At 53.9% G+C, this 13,780-nt stretch overlaps 5 protein-coding genes across 5 annotated transcripts; 2 read left to right on the top strand and 3 right to left on the bottom strand.

The window, feature by feature from the left end:
- Positions 1 to 353: 353 nt before the first annotated feature.
- On the bottom strand, positions 354 to 1,556 carry DACRYDRAFT_81999 (PH domain-like protein; the record flags this gene model as incomplete). The annotated part of the gene is made up of 4 exons (XM_040776542.1): positions 1,315 to 1,556; positions 1,179 to 1,268; positions 1,045 to 1,126; positions 354 to 990 (listed from the first exon to the last, which is right to left on the bottom strand). Coding segments are annotated over exons 1-4 (1,014 nt in total), but the record flags the coding sequence as incomplete, so codon positions are not given.
- Positions 1,557 to 7,455: 5,899 nt separating this feature from the next.
- Positions 7,456 to 8,644, bottom strand: DACRYDRAFT_23683 (ubiquitin-conjugating enzyme). The gene is made up of 7 exons (XM_040773345.1): positions 8,544 to 8,644; positions 8,480 to 8,491; positions 8,300 to 8,414; positions 8,020 to 8,115; positions 7,934 to 7,969; positions 7,785 to 7,879; positions 7,456 to 7,730 (listed from the first exon to the last, which is right to left on the bottom strand). Exons 1-7 carry the CDS (start codon positions 8,556 to 8,558, stop codon positions 7,650 to 7,652), a joined length of 450 nt encoding a protein of 149 aa, XP_040626498.1. The 5' UTR covers positions 8,559 to 8,644; the 3' UTR covers positions 7,456 to 7,649.
- A 282-nt stretch (positions 8,645 to 8,926) lies between these two features.
- Positions 8,927 to 9,672, top strand: DACRYDRAFT_23682 (POZ domain-containing protein). Its single transcript, XM_040773344.1, has 5 exons — positions 8,927 to 8,992; positions 9,044 to 9,155; positions 9,210 to 9,255; positions 9,313 to 9,435; positions 9,489 to 9,672. The coding sequence occupies exons 1-5, from the start codon at positions 8,975 to 8,977 to the stop codon at positions 9,517 to 9,519; spliced, it is 330 nt and encodes a 109-aa protein (XP_040626497.1). The 5' UTR covers positions 8,927 to 8,974; the 3' UTR covers positions 9,520 to 9,672.
- Positions 9,673 to 9,828: 156 nt separating this feature from the next.
- On the top strand, positions 9,829 to 10,740 carry DACRYDRAFT_23681 (uncharacterized protein). The gene is made up of 4 exons (XM_040773343.1): positions 9,829 to 9,864; positions 10,082 to 10,161; positions 10,214 to 10,507; positions 10,555 to 10,740. Coding segments are annotated over exons 1-4 (453 nt in total). The 5' UTR covers positions 9,829 to 9,863; the 3' UTR covers positions 10,633 to 10,740.
- Positions 10,741 to 11,577: 837 nt separating this feature from the next.
- On the bottom strand, positions 11,578 to 13,117 carry DACRYDRAFT_23680 (acyl-coenzyme A:6-aminopenicillanic-acid-acyltransferase form). Its single transcript, XM_040773342.1, has 5 exons — positions 13,047 to 13,117; positions 12,817 to 12,991; positions 12,606 to 12,751; positions 12,438 to 12,540; positions 11,578 to 12,386 (listed from the first exon to the last, which is right to left on the bottom strand). Exons 1-5 carry the CDS (start codon positions 13,104 to 13,106, stop codon positions 11,740 to 11,742), a joined length of 1,131 nt encoding a protein of 376 aa, XP_040626495.1. The 5' UTR covers positions 13,107 to 13,117; the 3' UTR covers positions 11,578 to 11,739.
- Positions 13,118 to 13,780: the final 663 nt, after the last annotated feature.

The raw sequence follows: 13,780 nt of genomic DNA, 5'->3' as shown, positions 1-13,780 counted from the left end.
GGGGGGGTGGGTGACCGACTGGAGGGGGAGGTGGAGGCGGAGGCGGAGGTGCATGACCTGGCGGAGGAGGCGGAGGAGGCGCAGGGGGTGCATGGCCACCCACAGGAGGAGGAGGAGGCGGTGGAGGAGGCGGGGGGCCTGTAGGAGGAGCAGGGGGGAGAACAGGGGGAGGTGGTGGAGCTGTTCTTCCCGGAGGAGGGGGAGGGGGTGCAGGAGGTGGAGGGGCCCTTCCTGGAGGAGGCGGAGGAGGAGCGGTCGGTAGTGCGGGAGTGCTCCGTGCTGGAGGCGCCGAGGGTGGCCGGGGAGGAGGAGGCGCGCTCGGCGGCGGAGGGGGTGCGCTTGTAGGCGGGGGTGGAGGAGCCATAGTGGGCGGTGGGGGCGGCGGTGGTGCAGGAGGAGGGTAAAGAGCGCTCGTAGGCGGTGGCGGCGGGCTCATTGGAGGGGGAGGCGCCCTGCTCGGCGGTGGAACTGAAGGAGCTGGAGGGGCAGGTGGGGGCGGAGGGGCCATAATAGGAACTGCCGGCGGCGCTGGCGGTGCTGTGGGCGGCGGTGGTGGCGGAGGGGCTCGAGTGGGTTCCGAGGGTGGGACGACGGTTACCTGCCTCCTGGGTGCAGGAGGAGGTGGAGCCTTCCTCTTGATCCTCTGCTCATCGGCTTGCGCAGCCTTAACCGCTGCTTCTTGTTTGAAGGCGTCCACCCCTCCACGGGCGTCCACGAATTGCTTTACAAACGCTTCATTGCCCTTGATAGAACTCGCACCGATGCCCATATTACCGAGCGTCTCGAGGAGCGTCGTCCATGAGGGATCTACACCCGTTGAAGAATAACCTTTCTGCGTGTCATACCCCATGTGCGCGAGGTGCTTAAATTCGGTGGGCGCAGAAATCATCGACTTATCGATCTTGCCACCTTTCTTCTTTTTTGATTTCTTCCCTGTGGGCGATGAGGGTACAGGAGCTGCCTGCTGCACGGGAGCAACAGCTTTCTTACCTGAATAAACATGAGTAGGTAGGTTTCATGGCAATCAATTCAACAGATACGCACTCGACTTGGCCCGTCCCTCTACTTTTTTACGCATTGTCTTCGCCTCGCTCTCATCGGAGAAGACAAGGCCGATGGAACATTCCTGAGAATATAAATATCAACGCAGAGCACAAAACAAAGAATGATGTACATACATCACCCTCAAAGGAATAGAAAAAGGGTCTATCCTCATTATACTGGAAAGGTTCATAGAGTTCATGTTCCCATATGACACCTCTCGTTCCCTACTCTGGTGAGCCCCTCCCATATCTATCAGAAGAAGTCACTCACACTCAAATCGATCAACTTGAACCAATTGCTATTCCTTCCTTTATCAAACACCAGGGCCAAGCCACCCTCAAACCCTGCGTATGACCAGTAGCTCGGGTCTGGGTAGGCGTAGTATACTCTCGCGAGCGCCGCTGTGGAGACCTTGTTGGTCGAAGTAGGGAGGGTGCTCTTTATCTTCGCCTTGTCATCGCTTGATATACCTGGCATCGTGTGTAATCAACAGAAGAGGTCCAATTGGAGGTGGACGAGGAGGACGAAGAGGCGGACAAGATGAAAAGAGGAAGGGCGGGGATGATGAGTACCAGAACGGTTCCGCAACTGGAAGCACCGCCACATATACTCGGAACTGCGCTTCCGAGTCTTCGTGACTCTTCTGCGCCGACTGTTGCCTGTGACTCTCAGTTGTTGTTATGGGCATGTTCATTACAATGTTTTAGCCAATATTCGTCTTGTATGTACACAAGAGTGCATCAGGATAATACTCTACAAATTTGATCCATACCCCTCCAGACAACTTCAAGCGACTAGCTCATATCTGTCTCATGCTCATCGTTCTCAAAATGCAAGTACATATCATAGGAATCCCTGTCGTCGTCTGATGACTCGTCATGCAACCTGGTAGTGCCGACACTGCGGGTGCGACTACGCTGTCTCTCTTGTGCTTGCTGGACAGGTTGCGGCTGGACTTCCCCCACTGTAGCAGGCTCACGTTGTCCCCTGACATACGATGTAGGGGGATTCCTCGGCTGAGCAGGTGAAGGAGCCTCATCGGCAGGTGCATTGGGTAGGGGAGGCAGAGGCCGCTCAAATATGGACGTGTCATCCTGCATCCACGGGTTCAACGAGCTGCTGGCGTAGGCCGCGTCCCAGGATCCAACATACCCAGGGTGAGCCAAGGAACGCGGTTCGAGTGCAACAGGGGCCGGTGCTGTGTTGAAGTTCGATTGCGGCTGTTGTGATTGCTGCTGCTGTTGCTGTTGTGGTTGAGCCTGAGCGTGCTGGATCGTGGCTTGCTGTCGTTGATGTACCTGTTGAAGCAGGTGATGCGGTTCCTGCGGGGGTGGGAGAGGCACCTCCTGCTGGGACGTAGTCCCCGTCTGCCGTCTTGGGCGATTGAGTATGGCGAAGAACCCTCCAATCCCGCGTGCCTCGGACGGACCAGCAGTGGATCGGGAAGAGCTGCCTTGCCCAATAGTAGCGCGGCAGCAGGGGCAGGTACGCGCGCGTGAGAGCCACGTCTCAATACAGTCCTTGTGGAACCAGTGCGGGCAAGAATCCAGATGCATCACGGTATCATCTTGTCCGTACTAAATTCTTATTCAGCATACAGCTCACGGAGAGGTTCGGCATGCTCACCTCTTCCAGGCAAATGGTGCAATGTTTGTTCTCGCCTGCTTCCGGTTCGTTTCGGTACAGGTTGGTACGCAACCTGCTAATTGTCTCTGGAGTCGCGCCACGAGGATGCGATCCAATGCGATCAGAAAGTCTAAGCAGCGATTCGTAGGACATGTCACTATCGCTCTGCTCACGTAGATCAGTCACGGAATACATACAAACGAGCTCAACGTACGATATAATCAGCGAGACGTGAACGGTATCGCCAGCCCGGTCCGGCCGGGTGGAACGTGCTCCACACATCAGTTTGGTTATCAGAGCTTCCTCTTCCAGTTCGATAGAGCAACCTGTTTAATCTATCACGAGGCTCCGTATCTCGAGCAAGCTCCGCTAGCATAGGATCGCTCTCTCTGGGCGGAGGAATTGGTGTGGGTCTGTTGCTTGCAAGGCTTGGGAGGCTGAGATTAGACACTGAAGCACTAGGCCGAGGCCGAGGCCGAGACGACGTCCCCGTCTGACCTTGGTGTGCAACACGATCAGCAAGAAGGCCACCCCATGAGCTTTCATACGATCGGATGCGGCGATCGTGTGCTTCACTGTCTTCAGATTCTTCCGGTCGAGGTCGATGACGCTGACGGAGTGTCTGGTCATAATTACGACGCTCCTCTCGCCGTCGGCGCAAATGCTCTCGATAAATTTCGTTCTGGGTTGCGCGTTCTCGCTGGGGCTCGGGGATGGGCAGCACAGGGTTTGAACGGCGCGCGGCTGACGTGGCCGTGGTGAATGCCTCACTGTCACTAATGATGTCCATATCATCGTCTGTCACAAGCGATCCCGCAAACAGAGAAGAAGAAGGCCGGTCGTCACCTCGTGAACTGAAGCTGTCGTCCCATCGGCTCAATCTTGAGCGAATGTACCTACGCTCGCGCTCTTGCAACGATGGTTCCAGCGACCCAGTACGGCGATCGCGGTCCTGTAATGACGTCTCCAGTGACACAGAACGGTTACGAAGTTGCTCCTGCAAAGCTGCGCTCCGAGCGCTGACCGGTTCGACTGGTGCTGATAGAGCGGATGGCTGATGTCGAATAATATTAGTCTGACCTATCGGCTGGGAAGAAGTCGCAGCGGCAAATGAATTTGGTCGCTCTCTGGACCGAATCTGTTGTCGGAACGACCTAGACAAAGCTCAGCATGGAAGTAATGCTGTCGCAGAATGTACTTACACGACATTCCTTGGGCTGTAAAACGCTGGGTCCGTACGCAAGGGGGTCAAGGGAACGGCCCGCATGCGTGGACGGGTTCTTTCGTTGTGCCCATTTTGATCAATGTCCCTAACTGGATCGTACCGGGAACTCGGTGATGGGCGCGGAGGGACAGGTGGCAGAGATGGCGGGGTTGCTCCTGAGGGCCCGACTGGCCGCACATTAGCCTCTCTTTCGTCGCTTGGTGGCGCGTAGGCAGGCAGTCTTCGGCGCAAACCAGTGTCTCTGCCAGCTTCGGGGCCAACAATCCTTTCCCGAGAAAACTGGAGTGCATCTTCACGACGGTAAATTTGTAGCATTAGTTCCGCTTGTTGTCGTGCATCTCTGGCCGCCAGGTCGTCAGCGCTCCATCCTGTGGGGGGAATCGATGGAACAGCGTTGAAGGCAGATGCAATCTGATTCTAGATTGAGTTCTCGTTAGGATGATGGGAGAAACCATCCAGGGCGAAAAGCTCACATTACTCGGTCCTTCAGTCACCAACTGCCTGATAGCGGCGTCAGTGCGGCGATGTTCTGCTAGCAATGGCTCTGTCTCCGACATGAGACGAATCTAAGATGGGGAGGTGAGTTTCTATTCAATCCGTCCAAAAAGTCCTGAAACTCACGAATTCGGCTTGCCTTTGCTCATCCGAGGCTTCGCGACGGGACGCCGGAGGCCGTATTGGGGGTGCCGGTGCGGCTGGCACCGCATGTGTGGTCAAGATCTGTTGGGCTCTCGCTTCAACGGTGATTGCACCCTGTAGAGCATTTGAGGCCTGACGCAAGAAGCGCGCGGCTTCCTCCAGGGGTGCTGTCGTTAGCCCCGCCCTGCGGGCCGTAATTATTCGCTCCTCGATCTCCAACCTGTCTCTGTAAAGTGCGTCCAGTGCTTCAGTCATCCTCTCCCGGCTTGAACTAGGCTCCCTGTTCACCGTCAAATCACGAGACATTGGCGTGATAGGTCGGGGGAAAGGCGGTGCGACAGCCCGAGATGCAGCTGCTCTGGTCTGAGAAGGATTATTCATTTCCAGACCAAGGCTGTTCTCCCGGGAAAAGAGCTGTTGAATATGCTGACGGCCCGCGCGACTGACGTCCTGATCCATAGTTGTTGGGGGCGCATCTACTCGAATAAGAGGCACATCCTCAGTGCCCGTCATCGTCCTCCTTATGCCCGACTCCACGTGTTCCGTGCTTTCCTGTACTTCATTCAGCAATTGAGACAATTCTAGAATTTGTGCCTGATGTGGCCGGTCGCGGCGGAGAATCTCGGGGTCCATTGTACGCCAAATCGACCATGGTGACGAGGGCGATCCGTTCGGCGGAGGCATAAGACGGGTCGATGGAAGATCATTGAGAGCATCTAAAGATGGCAATTGAGTTGCATTGTTTCGAGCAGTCGGCATAGGGATGGGCATAGGGATCCGCTGGGCTGCACGATCCTAAAAGGATGGTGAGTTAGCTGTTGATATACCATGGAGAAATATCCGTACCCGTCGAGTAGATGACTGCTGGACACGTTGACGCGCCGTTTCCTGTCGCACATTCGAGGTTTCTGGTTGCCGCTCTCGCTGACAAGAATCCGTAAGCAAACCAACCCCTGGAAGTGCGGAAAACGTACACCGGAGGACCAATACAATTGCTGATCCTGTTGTTGTTGTTCTGGCATCCTGGGTTCGTGACGAGTCTCACTAAGAATTTCCGCTCCGCTAGTTCCTTGTCTCGACGCATTTGGGCCAGAATCCCGCATACGAATCAGATTCTCCAGGATTTGCCGACTAGATTCGCCATTCGAGGGGCCATTGGCATTCCCTTCATCGTTACTTGCAGATCGTGCTGCATTCTCGGGTAGGCCAGCAACAACGGACGACACACCAGGCAGTGGTCCTCTGGTCCGAATGGGAGGAAGTCTCACCTGGAGATCACTGGCCTCACTGCGAGCAGTTTGCGTTCCCCGACTCATCGATGTCTCCATGTCGTTATTTTGGCTGGTAACGTAAGAATCGGGTATGGCAACACGGAGTGACCCTTGTTGTGGGGGATCTTGTGGACCACCATGGTCCCGACGCGCTCTGCTGAAGGTAGGGAAGAGCCCCTGAGCCGGTACAGTGGGATCAAACGATTGTGAATGACGGAGTCGATCATTTTCCCGAAGAAGCGGTTCTCCATTCAGAGAAAGGCGGGGTGCGGGAGAAAGAGGCCTGAAATCCGGCCACGTACGATATGGAGGTGAAGGAAAAACAGTGGGTGCAATGTCCGACTCGTTGCTAGCTGGGCTGCTGTGAAGGCTTGGGTCCGGGCTATTAGGGAAAGAGAATCGTCCTATATCAGGAATGCTGGGGACAGATCTGACTAACGGAGGTGTGTGCAGGGAAGGGTGGAGAAGTGGACTATGTGGTGCTGGTGGTGGCTCATGTCGCACACCTGCTTGACCAGCTGGCAGCATAGACGGCCCTCCCAGGGAAGGATGTCGAAGCCAGTTCGTCTCAAACTGCGATTGGGGTGGAGAGGTTGGTACTTGGGAAAGACGTTCGCTGGTACCCAGGCGTTGAAGAACCGTGCCAGACGATCGAGATGAGTTCTGGGAACGAGGGAGAGAGAGAGACAGCGGTGGATGTCGATCCGGTAAGGCACTCGGAGTTGCGACTCCCATCTCAGCAAAAGTATCCTGAGGGAATATGAGAGGTCTCGTGAAGGATGATGGCGTAAGGTCTCGGAGGGTAGGTCGTAGCAGGCTGATGAAGTCTCCGAACTGACCCGTATGTCGCTCCGGCTGAGGTACAGGATGGGGAGAGAGCGACCGGCGTAGAGGCGCAATAGTGTCCGAGAAGTTCTGAGCACGAGCAAGTTCAGTCCTGACTTCCTCTGTCGAGGGAGGTGAACGAGCACGAGCTTGCGGATTCTGAGGGATTTCGTCGGGAGTGACCCAACCGTCGTCTGGAGAAGACGTTGACTGAGTACCACTTCGATCGAAGCTCGCTATCGCAGAAGGTCGAATTCCAAACCGCGGTTGAGATGCGGTAGATAGCTGAGCTGCAGACGATGATGCGTGAGGTTCATCTACGTCCATATCCAATTCAGACGCAAAGGCATCATGGTCGACAGTCGTTCTCTGCTCTGCGCCATTTCCCACCGGTGTCCGGTCCGGTTGCTGGTCCTGCAGTTCCATCTCTCGTATGCCACGCTCCATAGCCGATGCGCCGCTCAAACTCCTACTTGAACTTGCGATGCGCTGCTCGGGGCGCCCCACGCTAACGTCCTCGTCGCTCCGCCGACGCTTCGTCCGGTCGTCCTGACCCTCCCCTCGATTCTGCTGCTCTGGACTTTCGAGCGATCTCTTGGACGGACGTGTTGAGGTTGTGGACATAGGCTCTGGAGAGCCCACTTGGCCAGGTGTGGTCGACGACATGCAAAAGATGGGTATAGGAGGTATGAGGGTGATAGCGGTTGCAGTATGTAATGGTGGTCGGCGCGGATGCGATTCTTCACACCGGCTTGCCGTTGGTGCCGCGGCTAAGAGCAGTGCATTATCTGCACTCGCTTGATTGGCGCTACATCTGCAGTAAATTTCTCAAGTTGGTCTCTTTCATCTCGTCCACGCATGCTCTAGAGTACGGTACAGCAGGAACGACAGGATATGCTGAGAATGATACACTTGGATATCGGACCGAGTGGGAAGGAATCAAAGCTGTGCATGACGACCACGGGCACCCTTCCTTCACATACAGCGCTGACAGACGCCAGTCCTCCCACACATTAGCATTACTTGGCAGCGAACTTCTCCGTCCACTCCTTCGAAATGGCCTGTGCGCCGGGCAAGTCCTCCTTGTAATGTTTGGCGACCTAGAGATGGAATAAGTCGGAGTCACGCTGACAGCTCAAGCATGGTGTGCTTACATCAGTCGCCAGCGGATCATCCGGATTCGGGGAAGATAACAGGGCTTGTACAGAGAGAAGGACTGTTCGAATCTGGAGTGCTGGTGACCATTTGTCTATCATCGATAGAAGTAAGCGTATGTAAACATGTCAGGCGCATACATGCGCACCTTTAAGGATATCGAGGCAAATCCGGCCAAGTTTGTCTATCTCATTGTGAACTTGTCTCCTGCACAACAAAAGCATATATGCGCACCAATGTTGGGATGGTAGATCTTAGTGAGGAAGCGGACTTTTGGTGGCGCCATAGGGTACTCTTCTGGCAGGAACAGCTCGAGGTGGAAGTTGCCACCTGTTTAGTTGTATCAGCGCGGATCTTCGAGAGGTATGCCTAAGCAATCAAGGGGGTAAGGGGTACGGGCACTCAGAACAGGTTCGAGAGTAAGGTATATGCAGCAAACTGGTCGAACAGAACAGGGCTCGTTGACATCGCCTCCACAACAAGAAGCAGTTGAGAAACCGATTCCAGTACTCACCAGCAAATGGGCTTCCATCCGGCCCTTCGACAGTCACGTCAAAGTATCTGACATTGTCTTCATGCGGAACTGCAGTGATGCCAGGGGCAGGGTCGTTCCTGAGTCGTTCAGTCTCCTACAGGTATGACAACATCGCATGAGCGCCCATGCTCGTGCATCATATATCGTGGACCCGCTCACTTTGAGGATTCGCTGGCAACGCGCGTATCAGCCCCGCTTGATATCAATAGACATATATGCGCACCTTGGGAAGGGACATGTGTCGTGAGCCGCTATATAACAGAAGAAAAGGAGAGGGAAAGGGCACTGTCTAGGGTACACACACTATCGACCTCGAGGAAGTCGTGCGCAGGGAAGATGGGACAGTGGCGGAAGCAAACTGCTCCTATTTTAGCTCATGGGCCGTTCCGAGCACCTGATAATGGCTAAAGGAAGTCACGTCGCAAATTCACAAACTCCAAAGTATATGACATAATATTGTATGCAGGAATAGTATGTATCATTCGAGAAGACATTTTTTCTGATAACTAATCAGGTAAGTGTGCAAATTTTCCAGATACCAAACTCAATCACGTGATCCAACTATGACGCGTAAGGTAAATCTGGTTGTCCCTTCATCCTGAGGGCCGACCACCAACAGCCACGCCGAACGCATCACTTAGTTTCAAGCCAAAGATGGAAGATAATCAGGAGGTATAACTGCGCACAAGACAAAGAACTCTCATTCTGATGGCTAGTTGGTAGGAAGGTCCTTCGGGCTGGGTGAAGCTCATCAGTGATGATGGGTTCACGTTCATTCTTCCCGAGAAAGCGGCTCAGACAAGCGGCTTCTTCAAGAGTACTTTGAACAGCACAGGTGAGCCATGCACGTGGATGAAGTAAGATCGTGCTCTGATCTTTTGTTTGATAGTCGGCTTCCAGGAGTCGGAGACCAAAGTCATCCGTTGCGGTGAGAGGTATGACAAACCGATACTTCAATCTAGCGATCTGGCTAACTACTATTCTGTTTATAGAGCAGCTGTGCTTGAAACTGTAGTAGAATATCTCGTCTTCAAGTCCGAGTTTGGCGATTCCGCGAGTAAGACTGCAATTCCTGACTTTATGAAACGCATACCCGCTGCGCTCGCTCTGGAGATGTCAGTTATTCATGTTTTGACTTGAAATCGAGATTCTAATCAGGGAATTTTAGATTGATGGCTGCCGATTTCCTCGATTGTTAACGGCATACATGATCCTGATCTAAGTGCTTCGAGTCTGCGGATTCGATGCCGCGGAGAGTCTCTAAAGGATGGTTCACCTCCGTGTATACAAACTGTTTTCCATTTATGTCAAAGTATTGTACGGGATGCACGAAGCCTCCCACTGAAAGCCCTGGCCAAATTAATGCACTGATCGTGATTCGGTGACTCCTCCAGTTCTCACCCGGAGAGATGCTTCAAGTGGACCGGGATCAAATATGCCTTTTGCATCGCCACTGATAAGTGCTTCCGGGTTACACAATTGTCCTCATCGTCCAAAAGTCCCTCTACATCGACCTCGCCGACAACCCCTCCTTATCAGCAAAAGTAAGTTCATTCTTTTCGACGGTGGAGGCATGCAGTCTGCGCTGGGATGGCTCGTAGGGAGACGATGGAGAGAGAGAGAGATGAAGATGGATGACGGGGGAGGTGGATGCTGGTCGAAGTGGTTGGATGGAGTTCGCGGAGAAGCAGGGACTAGGTCATCGAGCTGCATGCCTCTGTCGAAGTCGCACATTCAACAGCTCCTGACGGTTCACTCAGATGAAGGTCGAAATAGACTCTTTCTCCGGCTTCAAGATCTACCCGTCAAAGGGCAAGTTGTTCGTTCGCGGCGACTCGAAGGTGCGCCTAATCAAATCGAGATACTTCGCACAATACTGATCCATCACGTCAGGTCTTCCGCTTCGCAACATCCAAGAATGCCTCGCTTTTCCTTCAGCGCAAGAACCCGCGTAAAATCAGCTGGACCCAGCTGTACCGTCGCATGCACAAGAAGGGCACAACCGAAGAAGTGGCCAAGCGCCGGGCGCGCAAGACCGTCAAGCACCAGCGTGGTGTGGTTGGTGTTGATCTTGCTACCCTGATGGCTCGCAGGACCGAGGGCAAGGATGTCCGTGAGAAGGCACGCTCCGAAGCTATTGCTAAGGCAAAGGAGGAGAAGAAGGCGAAGGAGGCTAAGAAGAACAAGGTGTGTATCATCCAGATCATACAGACATGTTGCTCATGCCTATTCAGCCTGCTCGTCCCGCTGGCACTCACACCACCGGTCCCCGAGTGTCCAAGCAGCAGATGAAGGGTAAAGGTGGTCGTTGAGTGTTTATGGGAGTGTCCCTTCGGATCCGGTTCATGTATTCCACATATGACATGAACATACTCACGCCATATGCCATGACCCATGCCATGATCCGCAATGCCTCAAGCAGTATCCAGCCTGGTTCATACCTCGAGTTAGAACACGCTCTGGTCGGTATCCCGACATGACGCACATTCCCCGTTCAACGCGCTGGGGATGATCGCATCAGCACAGACATTCGGGGCCTACTAGCGTCGGCTCCAATTGAAAGCGAAACTTGGGGCGCCGTTGAAAAGGCCTTTCTCTGCCAATACCTTGATCGACATGTGTCAGCTGATGAACGACCAAATGCATACAGGAATGAAGAAGGAACGCTCTCCTCAGATTCAGGGCCAGTCCCACTCCGATGCTCTGAATTTCTTTAGCGTCATCATATGTATCCTCAATCAGGTCCTCCGACGGCCATCGCCGAGCTCATCGGTTGCAAAATATTTGGCGACTTATTTTCAGCAGCATTGCATCATACCAATTCATTTTCCGATGTTACCCGCGTCATTTAGACTGCAACAGCTTTTGCATCTCCCTGCCCAATAAGGGGTGTCGGAGAATGCCGTGGAGTCCAACCAGAAAGAGAGGCAAGGTTAGCACTATTTGTTTAGGATGAAAGCACCAGTCGACGTTGCTAGTCCGGGGATGGAAGTGTGGCGTAAGTGATTGCAATCGATGTCGGGATGATAACCCGAACTAGTGCTTTGAAGGGCAGGCTGTACCGTTTGCAATGAGCGTGCCAGCAATGGCCGTCAGCACACCATCGCATATCACACGATAGCGTAAACTAGGACACACCAATACATTGCTGCTGCTCGCATGGTGGGTTGTCGCACCAGCATAGACATCAATTTGGTCTATCTTACACAGTCTCGACAACAGTTACATACATCACAAGGAACACGAAATCAAATGCCAGCAAATTGATTTAGTATTATATTGGTTACAGGGTACATCTATCCACGACAAATTCCGAATCTGAAACCGCGTTCATGCTCATCAAAGCATTAAGGTACCGCAGGGGTGAACATGATCCTACAGGTCGCGCGATTCCTCTCTATTTGTATGAGGCAGTCGCCTCAAGGGGTAAGGATAAGCACTTCGTCAGGCTGGTGAGGGCGACCGAACTTGAAGATCGCGCTGGCCTTTGGCAAATCCATGATGATATTGAAAAGCGTCTCCGCACGATCATCTTCGCCGGCTGCGCGGTTGATCCCATACTGGCATTTGTCTTTGACAACGGCTGCCTGCTTCGGAGGGCTGACCTCGTCCTTGGAATCATAATCATCGACTTCCTGGTTGAGGTTGTACGGATCGTCCTTGAACAGTTCGGCAATTTGGGACTCGTTGGGATTGCGGCCCAGCTGATTTGCCAGCTCCGTGAGTCGCTCCAGGCGCACGGGGCTGTCCTTCAGCCAGAGGTTGTCGAACGACCCCTCGTGCTCCGCGAGAAGGTGGTTCGTATGCAGGATACGGCCCTTACCGTCCGGGTAGAGCTTCTTGATCCCCCGTGTGGTGCATTCCAACCCAATGCAGCCATTTTTGTCGCCGACCAGCATATGGCCGGAGGCGGCAGTACCATACTTCTCGATCTTGGCGATCGCCTCGTCTCGCGTCTCGCTCTCGAGTACAAGGCGGCGGCAAATGTGTACGGGAGTACCGTTGTAATCCACGCCCTTCACGCGGATCCCGTTCGCACACACGCCAACCCCCGAGGAGTTGAGACCTATATTCCGTGTCAGCAGCTGAAACCATGCGCACGGGATTGCCACCTCACCGATTTTGCCAATGATGCCAGCCTCGGTGCCCATGCTGATTCGGGGTTTTCCGGGGGCGTCAATGTTAAGCACGATCACGTTGTCCTTTTGTTCAATCATCCACTGGATCAGACCACAAGGGAGAACATCAAATCTGGAGAGACACGGTCCGAGCTTGAAGTGCGTACATCCCAATTCTGTGCAAGGAAGCTCGTCTCGTGGGTCTTCCAGGCCAAAGAGGTGCATCCGTCAGCGTACATCCCAAAGATGACCTCCTGGCGGAAGTTGAGGGCGAGGACTTCAGTGTACTTCACGTCGGCGCCGTCCGCGATAGCTGTTGATGAAACACAAACGTATTGGCATGTTGGTTCAGGCTGTGGGCGTGACCGGACAACTTACCTTGCATTTCTTCTTTCAGCCAGGGGTAACGCTCCTCCATTTGGGGATCGAATTTCATGGCGAGATCGCATACTTTGTCCCATGGCAAGTCGGAGGTCCTCATGAATTCGCCCTTGTAATACTCGATTCCTCGCTTGATCTTGTCCGCAGCTTTGGTGCCATGCTCAAGACCGATCTAGCAAACGAATGTGAGAAATCACGTAGGAACCGCACCAGCGAGGGATACATACCTCGCGTGGAGAACCCTTGCAGTTGATGACCAACAGGGGGGAATTAGAGGTCGTGTGCATGGGTGCGTATGAATGTGGAGTGTCGCGGATGCGAAAGTCTTGGTGAGACAAGGGGATGGGGAATAATTGAAAGTCGGGGGAGCGGGAAAGATCGCTGCCGCTCGAAGGGCATTATAGAGGGATATATATACCCAGACGTTGAGCCCCCACATGAAAGGTCTGTTGATGTCTAGGTTGTTCGGAACTGAGAGCGCACGCGGCGGACGGTAATGTATTTTGGAACCCCCACTAGTCTCGGCTGTTCCGCCCAGTCAGGCGACGGTCGCGCTCGCACCACGCTCGAGGATAATCGGATCACGGAGTCAGTCAGTCGCGCTGGTACGTGTTCGTCACAGAGAGCCAAATAGGATGCGATGCGCGCTGATGAAAGCTGTTTACCCGACAACGCCGACCAGAACCAGGCGCGCGAAGTGGATTCTAACAATGGAAGAAGATACTAATCACAAAGTAAATAGACCGGTTCAAGGTCGAGCGCTTCCCAGGGCGTTCGGCTTGCAGGTGAAATCAAAACAACGAAGACCACCACGCGAAGTGCATGCGCCGAGAGTCAATCTCTGCCTGTGATGTCCCAAAGCAGTGGCCCTGACACGTCTCAGCCAATTCTCCGCCAATAGCGGAGAACGGATTTCCAATACACGACGAAACGCCAGACAAAATTGAGGTACCACAACTGA

This window comes from Dacryopinax primogenitus (assembly GCF_000292625.1).
Source record: "Dacryopinax primogenitus strain DJM-731 SS1 chromosome Unknown DACRYscaffold_15, whole genome shotgun sequence".
NCBI lineage: Eukaryota > Fungi > Basidiomycota > Dacrymycetes > Dacrymycetales > Dacrymycetaceae > Dacryopinax > Dacryopinax primogenitus.
This window is presented reverse-complemented; position numbering and strand designations above follow the sequence as displayed.